The 15,824-nt window shown below is 39.6% G+C and overlaps 1 protein-coding gene across 9 annotated transcripts in view; it reads left to right on the top strand.

Annotated features, from left to right (window-relative positions):
- The window catches only part of LOC133995538 (multiple C2 and transmembrane domain-containing protein 1-like), a 52,770-nt gene that overhangs the window by 18,735 nt on the left and 18,211 nt on the right, over positions 1-15,824 (top strand). For 7 of the 9 annotated variants that reach the window (XM_062434987.1, XM_062434984.1, XM_062434986.1 and 4 more), the window contains exons 1-4: positions 7,025-7,134; positions 7,237-7,379; positions 8,117-8,196; positions 13,205-13,328. In XM_062434987.1, the coding sequence (XP_062290971.1) occupies positions 7,074-7,134; positions 7,237-7,379; positions 8,117-8,196; positions 13,205-13,328 (408 nt within the window). In that variant the 5' untranslated portion in view covers positions 7,025-7,073. Of the gene's footprint in view, positions 1-7,013; positions 7,135-7,236; positions 7,380-8,116; positions 8,197-13,204; positions 13,329-15,320; positions 15,366-15,824 lie in introns of those variants that run through there. The other 2 variants (XM_062434981.1, XM_062434982.1) reach the window with 2 other exon arrangements.

Raw genomic sequence — 15,824 nt, 5'->3', positions numbered from 1 at the left:
TCTATCTATTTATCTATCTATCTATCTATCTATCTATCTGAAGAGAGGAGGTCTGTACTTCTGTAGCTAACCTAACAAGGTAAACTTTACTCAGCCTAATGTTCACAGTGTTACTCCCAACCCAGATATCTCAACTCGTGCATCAATTACAAATAATCCCACTGTGCTCGCAGACCTGTCAAACAAGGTCTTCAATGCAAACATGCAGAGAACACACAGCTAACATAAGGTCAACAACTCTTTGCACAGTTGACAGTTAGCTGAATGTCTAATATTAACAAACACAACAGCCACTGCATCTATCTCTAGACCTTATTAACTATCAGCTCTTCACCTTTGCCTGATCATAGTGCTTCTTTTTATAGTTTTGGTCTCCTTCACCTTCTCCTCCTGTGGCTTTTTTTCTCGGCCGTATCTCCTTCTGGATGATACTTGTACCAACAATGTGTCCGAAATCATTCCCTTATTAACTCATTCACTACTCTCTGTATAATAAACATTACATAGTTCACTCAGTAGTGAGCAGTAAATCCAGATGTCAGACTGTAACTAATCCTCATCATTTTGTGTCGTCACCAGGGATCGAAATTAGCACTCGCCAAATACGGGTCAGTTTACCAGCCACTGAGGCGGCTTCATTCCAGTCAGATCTGATCGATATCTTGGTTAAGGCATAACAGTGCGCTTTCCAAAACCTTAGAGTTAGAGCCGGTCAAATTATATGTTTCTGATTGGACCAAAGTGTGAGTTGGACTTCACTAGCAAGCCTTCACTTGGACTCTTCACTGCTACTAATTATTACTCCGCGCTCCGGTCAGCCGAGCCGAGCCGGCGTATACAGTATATATCTATGGAGCCGGCTACCCCGTTGCTTGGCAACCACCGACTCTAAATTGGGACTATTTATTGTGGCGCATGAATAAAGGTAAGCGGGAGCTACTTTTTGTCAGAGTTTAAAAGAACTGAAGTTACATAGCGGAAGTTAAAAGAACCGCTGAGGAGAGTGTGAAGGAGAAAAGGGAGCCAAGCCAAGTAAAGGCCAAGAATAGATTTTTTATTGAAAAATGGAGAACAGCAGAGAGTGGGGAACGCCGGTATTGGCTTGTGTACGAGGAGGAAAGTCAACTGATGTACTGCTCGGTACACATCAACGCTTAAATATAAAAGTGGCTGGTAAAATGTTGAGTGGCTGGTAGATTTTAGAATTTACCAGCCACAGTGGCAGGTGGATAAAAAAGTTAATTTCCATCCCTGGTCGTCACCTTCAGCTGTAGAGTCACGCAACAGTAGTTTTCACATCTTTGACACTTACATACAGTTCGGGTCCAATTTGACATTTGACAGCTGTAAAAAGACCCTACCCAAATGTCTTTTACTGTGAAATTTGATGAATTTTACTAAAGTGTTGCAAAAATATTCTACTTTTGTATAGATGCTACAAATGTTTGTCCATTGAGGCTGTTCTGGGTCATATTATCTCCGTATCTATTGACATGTGTTTTAGTGAAATGAATAGTTAATAGTTTTAATAAGATAGTAGTTATGAGGATTTCTTTTTATGATGTAGCAGTGAAGACTGATGGCTCTAATGGTTATACAATAAACCCCATAGTTCCATAAAGTTCTTGTCACTTTCACTTTCAATAAAATAACATTTAACCACCAAAAACAAAATAAAAATGACTTAAAAAGAGACAAATTGACCTAAGAAACCCAAATACTACCAAAAAGAGATGCAAAGATTACTAAAATCAACCTACAGTTAATTTGAGTAACAGCTGCCATTTGGTTACCATAGTAACTATCAGATGGAGAGACTAAGGAGACTTAAAACTACCAAAAAGAGACATTTCAATCATTATTGCTATGTTATATTTTCATGTCTTAGGTAAAATAGGACATGATATTGTGTGATAGGAGATGTTTAGTGGTGTAAAAGCTTAAAAAAATACACTCTCTCTGCTCTCTGAAACATGAATCAAGGTTTAATCACATTTATTGATCAGTCAGATCGACTATTGATGTTTTCTAAACACATCTGTGGTTCAACATTTGGTATAGACACTTTTTATGAGGGGAACATACAGCGAGGGTAGAATATGAACAGTATGTGACGGTTAAAATGTGGAGCGTTGCATTCAGACAGTCAAATAAAACAATGGAGGATAAACGTAGAGCACTATATAGTAAATAGGGAGTGATTTTTAGACACAGTCCGTTGCTCCTACTGCCTCTTTTCCGCCCTCTCTCCCTTCCTCTCTCCTGTGTATGAGCAGAAGCTGCTGCTGATTGGTTGGAGCATTGTTGTTTTGTGGCTTTGTCTGAGCCTCTGTTTATATGCTCATTAACAGAGTCAGTGCTGTATATCTGTCTGAATCTTTCTCAGCACACACAAAGGAGGAACTATTTGCTTTTTATTGGATTAGAATCACTGACTCCACCTTTAAAGCTGTCATCTGTTAGTGGATAATGTGTTTGTGTCTCGTAGTGATGAACCTACAGAGAAATGTCAGTGACTCTGCAGCTCCTCTTGACTTTACAGAGCTTTATAGTTGAGTTTCAGCTCATTGTTTAGCTGTCTGGCTGCAACTTTACTGTTTTGGTTCACTCTCAGCGCTCTCATAGCGTCGTTTTCAGACAAAACACTACCTGCTCCACACCAAATCTGACCAGCTTCTATGTTAAGTGGTCACAATAATCAGATTGATTTCTGACAGTTTCCAATTCCAACGTCTGAAAAGTGTTTTTGTTGGAAGTTTCCAAAGCGATTCAACCATCTGAAGAACATCTCTGATGGTTAAACTGTTTCCTTCACTCCTGAATCCTGCAGTTTTTAGTATGTGATGTGTTAAAGTATCTATAACATTTATTTCCATAACATGTCTTCTCTGTCAGTGAGCTGAAACTCACTATAAAGCTCCTCGGCTTTATGGAGCTTTATAGTGAGTTTCAGCTCATTGTTTAGCTGTTTACTGTTCTGGTTCACTCTCAGCGCTCTCATAGCGTCGTATTCAGAGTAAAAGCTGTTAAAAAAAGCCACTGTACTCTACCTGCTAAAGACACAGTTATCTGTAGACTAGCTGGTGAACATAGTGGAGCATTTAGATTTTTCCCTCAGGAGTTGGTAGAGAGTAAAAACAGAGCTAACAGAGAGAGAATATTGGACTTTACATTCAGCAGATGGACAGAAACACGATGAACTAATGAATGATGTTGATCAGTAACTGCTGGATGTGGAAATAAGTTTGGCAACAAGTTCAACAAAAGTTTACTGGGCTAAAAATAAAAAGGAACTGTACTTCAGTGGTAAAAGAAAACAAGTCTCATGAGTGTTTTATTACTACTACTGATACATCAATTAATAAGCTGCATTTATGTACACAGTTGGGAGGTTTAAATCGATAATAACCCATCATGTTTTATAAACTCATTGAATATTCTGCAAAGTAAATTATAGCTCTTAAATAAATGTAGTTGAGTGGAGATATAAAGCAGCCTAAAATGGAAATAATTAAAAAGTACTCAGCTGGCCTCAATGTTTTATAAGAAGATATCTAGCATGGAGACCGAGCTGTGTGATGGCTTGAGAATAATATGGCAGAAAGATCTAGGTATGAATATTGGTGAGGACATCTGGCAGGATATCATTTCAAATGTTGGAGGGATAACCAGAGATGCTAGAAAATAAATGTATACACTATAAAATTGTTCATAGGTATTATTTTACTCCTCATAGGTTGTATAAAATGGGTTTAACCAAAGATAGATCGGGAGTTCCAGTCCTCTGAAATGAGGCCAACGCGGAAGTAAATTAAAACTGCATTCTATCAAAAGGCCACCAGGGGGCAACCGTTTTGGTGTCAAAAGGACTTCCGTCTCTATACAAGTCAATGGAGAATTCACCAACTTCTCACTTGATTTCTAACCTCAGTAAACGTTTTCAAAATGTGTTTATGGTCTCAATCGCTAGTTTAAAGCCTTCTTCAATGCAGTATGATGTTCATTTGTGAAATGTTGGCCTCCCTGATTTTATATTTGACGATAAAGCAGGGTATGTATTAGGGCGTGGCTACGTTGTGATTGACAGGTTGATTGGTTCAAAGGTTCAGGAGGGCGCCTCATGCCCCTCCTGATGCCCATATAAGTAGAATCTGTGTTTTTATTTTTCCCGGCATGCACCTGATATTTTCAAGATGGCGCTGCTCAGATCCGATACTATTGGCCTCCGAGCAGCAGTCCACAAACCAATGGGTGACGTCATGGATGTTACGTCCATTTCTTATATACAGTCTATGTTTTAAACTCATGATAGGAAGGGTGCAGGTTAATTCAAGTAAAACCAGCCAAGCATGGTTATATTTTGACTACAGTGTGGACACAAACGTGTAGAAAGCATACAGAATATAAGAGAATACTGGAGAGGAGTGTAAATGAAAGTTACACATGATGTAATTGTTAGCGTGTGTATTGGGGATGGGGTGCTGCAGGGGTTCATGGGCTGCCTTTTGGTTTCTGTTTTTGTTTTGTATTATTTCTCTGTTTTGTTTTCTATGTGGATATGGAATGCGCTAATCAGTGTATATTGGCGTGAATCCGATGTATGTAGAAAAATGCTTCAAAACGAATAAAAAACGTTAATAACAACAACAACAAAAAAGTACCCAGCTGCATTTTACCTGGCCCCGTTCTACCATACAAGATCAGAAAGGAATTAGACACACTCTGTTGATCTTGATAATTAGATCAATCTTAATTTTTCTGTTTCACGGCTTGGTAAGTGATCTTTGGTCAGCAGGTCTTATCAACTAGTGTGTGGGGAAAAGGATTACTTAGCAGGGAAGCCGAAAGAAAGAAAGAAAAGGAAGAGAAAAGAAGAAGCTGCAATAAAAAGTATTTCTGTGCTCTCTTTGATGTACGTTAGGTCTGAGCTTATGAAGGAGCTCGACTTTTAGCACCTGATCTCTGATTTAAGGCAAGAAAGAAGACCCTCTAACAGTAAGAACCATTATTCTGTGAGTGCATTTAGTAGTATTATCTGTTGTGATTGGATGACCAGGTAATGTTATGCATACATACATATAATAATATAGTGGATGAGTTTATTGGTGTGTTTTGCATCACTGTGGTGTGCTGCTGCTGCAGGCCTATAGCTCATATATGTGTAGGAGTTGATTTGTCTAGTGTGTTATATGATGGCTTTTGCAATGTGTAAAGTTGCCTCGCTCACTTATTGACCCTTAATTTGAAACCTGCATTGAGCTGCTGTGTGTATCTCAGGATGGTATTGTTGTACAGTCAGTCACATGTATCAGTAGTAACTGTTGTGTAACACTGATATTACCTTCGTGTTGAGCCATACACTGCCTTCACATGATTCAAACCATTGTATCCTTGTTAGGGCTGGGTATTGTTTAAAAAATGATGAAGCGATACCAATCATGTGAATAGAAGCATTCATTTACATAAAATGTCACCACTCCTTAGGGCTGGGCAATATATATTGATAATATATCGATATCGTGATATGAGACTAGATATCGTCTTAGATTTTGGATATCGTAATATCACGATATGTCATCAGAGTCGTCTTTTCCTGGTTTTAAATGCTGGATTAGAGTAAAATATATTTTTTTCGGATCTTAACAGACTGTTCTAGCTGTTCTTTTATGTACTTTTTACCCACTTTGTCATTATATCCACATTACTGATGATTATTTATCAAACATTTCTACATTATTGTTGTGATATCAATATCGAGGTATTTGGTCTAAAATATTATGATATTTGATTTTGTCCATATCGCCCAGCCCTACCACTCCTCCACATCTAAATGATTTACACAAATTCATTTTTGAAAATCTTCAAATGATTAATATTTAACGCTTGTGTTGATTGACTGTGAGCAAGTCCATACAAATAGTCATATTTTCTAGTTCTGGGTGCAAAAAGGATCGATTGCAGGTATCGAGACATTTCAATACTACTTGGTATCAATTTATGTAGGTTGATGCCTTAAAAGTATGTAGTATTGATACCCAGCTCTAATTATTCTATTGTGATTTGTGAGTGCAGAAATATTTCAGCACTTGGTTTATTAAACTGTACAGGCAGCTATTCAGCTTTTGACCAACAGTTGTGTGATTGAACATGTCAGCTTGACTGGAAGATCAAAATATTTAAGGTGTATTTTAACGGCCACGGTGGGAAACATCGGTGGGCGAGTACTAATCCAGCCTTGCTTTTTACTATTTTACTACAACACCTCTCCAACTCTTTCCTAATGTTTAAACTTTTAAAAGGGTGTTTACAGTTTCTTTATGCTGCGGCCAAAAAGAAAAGGAGAAGAACGATTCAAATAATCTCAATTTAGAGATGTAAAAGATTAATAGTTTCCGCTGTGCTATTTTATTCTGTGCTATAAGTCGCCGTCTCAGTCGAGTTTCTCACCTCGAATGACTGAAGTCTCTGTATTTAGGTTTGTGGTCACAGTTGAGATAATAGAGATTTCAGTCCAAACTGTTATCTAAATGTTTCTGCAAAGTGTTCAGTGAAGCATCCGTACCTCTCCTGCATCTCTGAGGCGGTGCAGCAGCAGTTTTTTAGCCTGTGAATGCCACTTAAGTATCTTCAGTTTTTTTTTTGCTTTGCTTTTGCTGCGGCCAAAGTGACGGTGCTGCAATTGAAGTGAGGATTATACAAGAATGGAAAAACACTCAGCTTTTAAAAAACACTCACTGATCAGATAGGGAGGAAGCTACTCTCGTGTAATTTCCTGTCAGCGTTCAACCCCGCGGGACGAGTTACCGAGCTGAATTAGAAACTCGTTGGATGCAGGAGGAGGTAGTTAAAACCTCGACTTAGCAGCAGCGTCAGTTTCAAGCAGCTTTTCATTCCCTCTTAAAAAACAATGCTGGTGAGTTTCCTGTGAGGCGAGGTTTTTTTTTTTGGGACAGAGCGGTGCAGGAGTGGGCTGGTTTCAGTTGGTAATCAAAGCATCTGTTTCCTCTAAACAGGGGATGGGTGCACCGAGCTCCTCAGATGCTCCAGCTGAGCGTCTCTTCCCCACATCAGGCATGTACAAGCTGGAGATCGAGCTGAAGAGAGGACACAACCTGGCCATCCGAGACAGAGGAGGTAGAGTCATATCTGCTGGTATTCTTCTCTTTCTCCACCACCACTTTTCTGCTCTTGTTTTCATGCATCTGTGAAATCCATGTGTTGTTTTGTTTTTTTAAGGCAGCAGTGATCCGTATGTCAAGTTCAAGCTGGCTGGTAAGGAAGTGTTCAGGAGCAAAACCATCCACAAAAACCTCAACCCTGTGTGGGACGAGAAGACGACTTTACTGCTGGATTGTCTGAGTGAACCGTTGTATGTGAAGGTAAAGGCTCGGACGCTCACTCTTTTAACCTTTGTGTCGTCCTCCCGGGTCAAATTGACCCCGTCTGTTTTGACTGTTCCTTCTTTCCTTCCTTCATTCCTTCCTTCTGTCCTCCCTCCCTCCTTCTCTCTTTCTTTCCTTCCCCTCTCCTTCCTCCCTTCCTTCTTTCCTTCCTCCATCCCCCTTTCTTCCTTCCTTCTGTCCTTCCTTCCTTCCTCCCTCCCTCCTTCCTTTCCTCCAACCTTCCTTCCTTTCCTCCCTCCCTCCTTCCTTCTTTCTTTCTTCCCTCCCTCCAACCTTCCTTCCTCCTTTCCTCCGTCCTTCCTTCTTTCCTTTCCTCCCTTCCTTCCTTCCCTTCCTCCCTTCCTTTCCTCCCTTTCTTTCCTTCCTTCCGTCCTTCCTTACCTTCCTCCCTTCTTTCCTTTCCTCCCTCCTTTCCTTCCCTCCTTCCTTCTTCCCTCCTTTCCGTCCTTCTTCCTTCCTCCCTTCCTTCCTCCTTCCCTCCTTTCCTTAATGTTTCCTTCTTCCTCCCTTCCTTCCTCCTTTCCTTCCTTCTTCCTCCCTTCCTTCCTTGACTCGAGGAGAACAGGAGGGTTAAGATGCAGCTTTAGTAATCTTTTTGTCTCTAATGGACAGCTGATAGTAGAACAAGTGAAGAGAAGAGAAATCTTTTGATATGAATTTTTAATGAGCTGAAGAGTCCGGGGAGATTACTCTTGTGTTGTTTTGGTCTGCAGGTTTTTGACTATGACTTCGGCCTTCAAGATGACTTCATGGGTTCTGCTTACCTTTACATGGAGTCTCTAGAGCAGCAGAGGTATGTAATGCACTGTACTGTACATCACCTGCACCTGTCACTGTGTTGTGTGATATGTAAGGGATTTGACTTCTGAAGTGCTTTTGCTTAGACATCTGTTATATGTTGAAAATACAGCCATCAGATTCCTTTTAAAGTACTTTAATGTAGAAAAACTTAAACTTTTCAATTAGATTTAGTCAAGTTTAAGCAATCAAGCATCTTTCATACAAGTCATATACAATCCAAAGTGCTTTACAAATGCACTGGACGGTAATACAAATAAATAATGGATTAATAAAACCTAGAGTTAATTGAATAAGACAATAAAACGATGAGTAAATGTTAGAGAGCTGTTGCCCCACATCATGTTATCATGTAATCATGTTATCTCTCTGAGTATTTCCATGTGATGCTACTTTCTACATCTCAGAGGGAAATATTGTACTTTCTACTCCACTACATTTATTTGACAGCTTTAGTTACTTTTCAGATGAAGATTATACACAATGGATAATATAACAAGCTTTTAAAATACAACACATTGTTAAAGATGAAACCAAAAAGCAGTGTGTAGTCGGCTCACATTTCAGATGTTTATGAGTTGTTAACAGCTCCAATAAATAGGGATTTTTTCCTCTAAACTTCTCACATGCTTTCATTTCAATAAATGTTCAAATGATCCAATATTTCAGAAAAAATCAAAGATTAGAGAAAAAGTCCAAAAAGTGAAAACACATTTGTGTATCAGAACTTAGTTTTTTCTTCTTTCCTCTCCCATTAATCATCTCACCACCCCTCACATTTATCTGCTGACCCTTTGGAGGGGCCCCACCCTTCCCACTTTTATAAATGTTATGTTTTTAATCTCTTATTATATTTATATTATATGCCTTTTCCTGTAAAATAGTTTCCAATGTTTGCTCATAATGTACTCAGAGGTCATATGTGACTTTGTGTCAGTAGCTCGCCACACTGGATATATTAAACTGCACCTCACTATTTGTGGGTCATAGAAGCTAACAAAGCAATATGTGTTTTGATATCAGTGTGCAAAAATTACCAGAACAATGTGGTTGAGCTCTAAATTCTTATCTTGAATGAATGTTATCCATCATGTTGCAAGCGAAAAAAAAACAACAATCACAGCTGAAAACTAAAAAAGGCAGCAGAGTCTGTTTGGGTCTGATAATAATATATCAGTCAGAGGCACCAAACACTACTTTTTGTCAGAGGAGCAGCAGGAGGTGAAACAGTCGGTAGAAAGTGAAGAATATCTGTTTAACCCTCCTGTTGTCTTCGAGTCAAGGGAGGAAGAAGGAAGGAAAGGAGGAAGGAAGGGAGGAAGAAAGAAGGAAAGGAGGGAGGAAGAAGGAAGGAGGGAAGGAAGGAAGGAAAGGAGGAAGGAAGGAAGGAAGGGAGGAAGGACGGAGGAAAGAAGGAATGTAGGAGAGAGTGACGAAAGAAGGAAGGAGGGAGGGAGGGAGGGAGAAAGGAAAAGAGGAAGGGAGGAAGGAAGGACAGAGGAAAGAAGGAAGGGGGAAGGTAGGGGGGAGGAAAGAAAGAGAAGGAGGGAGGGAGGAAATAAGGAAGGAAAGGAAGGAAGGAAGGAGGGAAGGAAAGAAAGAAGGAGGGAAGGAAAGGGGATGGAGGAAGGAAAGAAGGAAGGGAGGAAAGAGAGGAAGGAAAGAAAGAGAGAAGGAGGGAGGAAGGAAGGACAGACTGAAGGCAGGAAGGGAAGAAAGAAGGAACAGTCAAAACAGACGGGGTCAATTTGACCCGGGATGACGACACGGAGGTTAAGAGATTCAGGCGTGCAGGCCGAGAAAAACAGACCAAAACAGAAGAAAGGATCCAACGTGACTCAACTGAAAACCAGAACTTAGATATAAACAGAACTAATGAGATAAATTGGAAACAGATGAGCAGACGAAGAGCAGGCGAGGAGCTGATTGGCTGTTTAAATCTTTGGGCGGGTGTGACGGGGAAAAACACAACATGCACTATAACCTGCAAACTCTCTTATTTACAATGTCATGATGATGCAACAAATGTTAAACCCTTCATTTCACAACTAGTGTGACTACGGAACATAGAGCCAGATTGTGATCATCACAACTTTCACTGCAATACTACATCAAGCTCATAACACACATGTACTTTTACCTCCTTCCCTTCCTTCTTCCTACCTTCCTTCCTTCCTCCCTCCTTTCCTTCCTTATTCCTCCCTTCCTTCTTCCTCCCTCCTTTCCTTCCTTTTTCCTCCCTTCCTTCCTTCCTCCCTCCTTTCCTTCCTTCTTCCTCCCTCCTTTCATTCCTTCTTCCTACTTTCCTTCCTTCCTCCCTCCTTTCCTTCCTTCTTCCTCCCTTCCTTCCTTCCTTCCGTCCTTCCTCTTTTCCTTCCTTTGTCCTCCCTTCCTTCCTCCTTTCCTCCCTTCCTTCCTTGACTCGAGGACAACAGGAGGGTTAAATGAAGGATCTGAGTGCTTCTTCCACCACTGATTAAAACACAGTATAGATGATGGCAGGTGGAGGAGAGGGCAGATTGCAGGTTTTAAAGGGCCGTCTCAGCGGTCACATTTCGTGGTTTTGCATGTCAATATGATCTCATCCAAAGCCATTAGTCTGCATCGCTATCAGCTCTCAGTCAGACTCTAAATGCACGTTAATTTGATCACCAAAGAGCTGATAACAGAGACTGATATACGTTTGCTCTACTCAGTAAGAAGCTATGAACAATGTGAGACATTAAAACTGTCCTTATATTCTCACCATTTTATAACATGTCACATTTTTTTCATGCATTATTTTCTTTTATAGTTTTCCAATCCTGACACACATGGGAACTTGGACAAATTAGTTTAATTTTAAAGGGGTTAAAATGTGAAAATAAACGTATGAATAACTTGCACACATTCTTTTTTTGTGGACCCAGCAAATTTCTGCTTTTAATCCATTTTGAGAGAATATATTAGAGGATTATGGCAAAAATGTCTAAGTGGTGTAACCATAAAAACTTTATACCAAATAATTCAACTTGCTTAAAAACAGTAAATTCTCAATAAAACACCATATCAACTAGTTTGGCGTGATCTTACATTATAACTTTTTATATTAAATAAAGGTAATGGAATACAATTGTTCTAAATATTACATTTCATCTGGGGAATCATGGAGATCAGGAAACATTTACATGTTTTAAATGAAGTCATTATTAGTATAAGTCCACTTAAATACACTGTAGGTGATACAATATGTATTATTTATCATTATTTTGTGGTTACACCATTTGACAGTTTCAGGAGCATTCAGTCATACTTTGGTAAAAAATGGTGCAAATGTCATTTCAAATGATATAAAACCAACAAAAATACTAAATGTACATTTTAACAAACCTGATGCTGCTTTTAAAACTAGTTTAAAGATATTTTTGAATTGTTCATCTTGCCAACCTTTATTTATCACTGACCCTTATACACTTGTACTACATTCATTAGCTCATTCATATACCCATATATAAATGTATTATAATAAACTGTAAATTAAACACAGTATCATTAATAAAACCTGACACAGCCACATATAACAGCTCTACACAATAAAAAAAACACCTCTGTGATTCTCCAACATTCAGTTTTAGTTTTGTGAAAGTGGGTCAGAGGGATGTTTGAGGCTGTTTTGTGGTGATGGTTCGCTGAGTTGCCAAAATACATCCTGCCAACATACTTTCAGTGTGTTTGTCGAGGTTTGGGTCAGGCCACAGTTTTTGTGGAGCCATCTCATATTACCAAACAGAAGAAAAAAGAGCTCTTCAGTGACTCTTTTAGAGCTCATAAACAGGCATAGACGTACTACGACTACAGCCTTTAAAATGAACAGCAGTTGTTTTTTTATGTGTTATATGCTGCAACTGTTTCTCAGTCAGACATGTGACTGACCTGGAGTCAGCCTCGCAGTAAAACGACAGGAAGTCACAAATGGTTGTTTTTACTTCTCTGTTTGTGTGCAGATTAAACAAAGAGATATAACATATTCATCTTTAGAGGTGCTGGTAGGTGTAGTTTTAAAACTCTTGCACTGTAAAAAAAAATAATAATAATAACGTGTTTTTAGAGGGTTTGGTAAATGGAGGAAAAAAACACATTCAGATGTCAAAAATGTGTGTTTGCTTGGCATTAGCTGTCAGGTTAAGTCATGGACAAACAGCATGTCACTAACAGGAGTTTTAAAGACCAAACCATCATCTATCAGGTCCTAAGTGACATGAATGTGCTGCAGCTGAGCAGCTAATTAGCAGTCTTTCTGCTAACATGGGGTTAGCGGGGGGGGGGGGGGGGGGGGGGGGGCACCTTTCCCCTGTGAATGCTTGTTCGGTGGCTCATTAACAAGCTAAACTGCAGGAGAAGACGTGTGTTCATGTTTGTAAGTGAGATAAGAAGGAGACTTCATCAGGAGAGTGAATGTGTGTTGTTGTTCAGAGTCTGTTGTTCTTGTGTTTAGTGTCAGGATGCAATCAGGCTCAGTGTGACACGTTAAAAGATTACATTTGTTGCATCGTAGTTGGGTCTTTTTGTCAAAGTTGAACACAGAGCTTTAAAAAGCAGAAGTTGCTGTAGAAGAAATGCCATTTAATTTTCAGGACTTAAGCAGAAAGGCAGTCTTTATGCGAGAATGTTATTGAAAGAAATCAATCAATAGTTAAGTCGAGACACTTTTCATATAGAGCAGGTCTAGACTCTACGCTTTCATTGAATTCAAAGAGACCCAACTTGGCAACAGCAGCGAGGAAAAATTCTCCTTTTAACGACAAGAAACATCAAGCAGAACCAGACTCTAGGTGGGCGATCATCATTTACCTCGACTGGTTGGGGTTGAGAGAAAGAGAGAGAGAGAGAGAGAGAGAGAGAGAGAGAGAGAGAGAGAGAGAGAGAGAGAGAGAGAGAGAGAGAAAGAGCAGCACAAACCGTATTCACACCTGTCATACCTGTGTGTGTGTGTGTGTGTGTGTGTGTGTGTGTGTGTGTTACAGGACGATACCTGTAACTCTGGTGCTGAAGGACCCTCACCATCCCGATGAGGACCTGGGCTCCCTGGAGCTCACCGTCAACCTGACGCCCAAAGACAGTCCAATAGAGGAACGACGAGACTCCACGGTACGAATGATGATGAAACTACATCATCATTTTCTCTCTTTTCAGCTCAGTTTAAGTTATTGACACGAGTATCAGTTGAAAATTGTACAAATGTTATATTAGAGTGAAGACAAAGTGAGTTATTGTAGTCAGAACTTATTGGTATAAAAGCTGCAACCAATGATTGTTATTTTTACTTCCAATGAATCTATCATTTTTGGGGGGGATTAATTCATTCATTGCTCAACCTATAAAATAGTAGAAATACCCATCACAAAGATGCCTCAACCAGCAAATGTTCAGCGGTTTCTTTAAATGAATTTTTAAATGACTATCAGCATATTGGCCAAAATATAAGATGACCTCCATTATCAGAAAAGCTCCACTTTTTCTACTTGTTCTGTTGGAGGAAGTGTGCAGAGATATTATTAATCTGAGGAGGAGAGAGTCTTGTCCTTGAAGCTTTTCCTCTCGTAAAAGTAAAATATTTAATTATGCATTTTCCCCCCAGACTGTCAAAGTTAAAAAAAATTCAGATTCCTGTCTAAGGATATGTAGTGAAAAACACATCCTACTGCTGAGAGGTTTTGTTCTGAGGATGTTTAATTATTGAAGTTAGAACAAGTGTCTGTGAGACTTTTGAGGGATTTTCAATGAGGTTTTCTGATTTCTGGATAAAAAACTAAAAGTTCTTGTTTCACTTCGGCTCTCTTTAAACAAACTCGCTCGCATCGCATCATTAATAAAGCTAGAAACAAGCCATAATTCAACACTGGTACTTTCTCCATTCAGAAAGAATACATTATTGTCTCCACTTTTTAACCATCCTGTTGTCCTCGAGTCAAGGAAGGAAGGGAGGGAGGAAGGAAGGATGGAAGGGAGGAAGGAAGGAAATGAGGGAGGAAAGAAGGAAGGAAAGGAGGGAGGGAGGAAGGACAGGAGGGAGGAAGGAAGGAAGGGAGGAAAGGAGGAAGGAAGGAATGAGGAAGGAAAGGAGGGAGGAAGGTAGGAGGGAGGAAAGGAGAAAGGAAGGAAGGAAAGGAGGGAGGAAGGAAGGAAAGGAGGGATGAAGGAATGAAACGAGTGAGGAAGGAGGGAGGAAGGAAGAAGGAAGGAAAGGAGGGAGGAAAGGAGGGAGGAAGAAGGAAGGAAGGAAGGGAGGAAGAAGGAAGGAAAGGAGGGAGGAAGAAGGAAGGAAAGGAGGGAGGAAGAAGGAAGGAAAGGAAAGAGGTTGCTGCCCCTGACTGCACACCACTGGTGATAAGTAGACATTGCTTTGTTTTTAAAGACTGTGTAAAGTGAATTCAGACATTTTCTTCTAAACACATTAAATAGGTCATAAATGTATTTCTAAAAAATGTGTAAAAAGCATTTCAACCATTTAGATTTGAATTGTGGAGCTAGGCTTCACAAACTGTGTTTCAAGATTACTGTGTCTGGATTTAGTGGGCAGGACTGAAAATCACTGCTGCGTTACGTAACGCAGTGGTGATAGCATAAACCCATCCCTGCTGCTGTAGGTATAAATACATTCAGCATTAGCCAGTTAGCTGAGTTAGCCACCGAGCTAGCCGCCAAGTTAGCCGCCGAGTTAGCAGCAGAAAGCTCTCAGACCTAGCGTCCATGTTTCTGGTAGAGGTGGTGATTTTGATTGACAGGTGACACTTGGTAGGGGGCGGGGCTTCAGCGGACTCGGCGGGCACTCCCAGAGCGTTTGTGAGCAGAGAAAAAGGTTGATTTTTACACAAGTTTGAAGCCTAATTTCATATATTTGGCGATTTTTTTAATCATACAAATTTGGCAGGGTGGTTAACAACACACTTTTCTGTGGTATGTCAAACTCAGAACACATATTTATTCTTACTTTACAGACTTTAAAAAGGTCACAAGGTTAAAATGTTAGCACTATTTCAGCATTACTGGATTAAGAAATGACATGAGCGTACATATACAGTTTCTATCTTCTTCTGTGGTAACTTTTATAACAACACACAGTCTTTGTGTTTCCTGCAGCACAGAGAGGTTAGGATGTGTCGCTGGAGGCCCTATGTGAATAAAGTGAGTTTAGTGGTGATTTAAATGCTTAGTGATTCCCTTTAGTTGAGCTCAGGTTGACCCTTTCCTGCTCTAGAGAGAAGCTTCTCCTCTTATCAGTCCAGCAAATTAGCTCCATGTCGTCTAATAGAGAGTATGTGCTGTAACTATAGTATTAGTGATGTGATGTTATACTTCTAATGTGTCATTTAATCCTTTTTTGTTAGTTTTCTAGCTGTAGTTTTGTTAGCTTTGTGGTTTTGGTGTCTGACTGTTCCTCTGACTGCTGATCTAAGTGTGACATCTGACGGCTGAAACCAAAAGAAATTCATGCTTGTTTTTTTTTTATATATATATATTTTTAGTTAGCTTTTACTGAATGTTATTTCCACAGATATCTGTATGGAAGCTAAGAAAGGTCAACATTTTAATAAATACTAATAATAAACAAATACAAATTGTAATATCTCTAATTAAAAGTAT

Source organism: Scomber scombrus, chromosome 15, assembly GCF_963691925.1.
Source record: "Scomber scombrus chromosome 15, fScoSco1.1, whole genome shotgun sequence".
NCBI lineage: Eukaryota > Metazoa > Chordata > Actinopteri > Scombriformes > Scombridae > Scomber > Scomber scombrus.
This window is presented reverse-complemented; position numbering and strand designations above follow the sequence as displayed.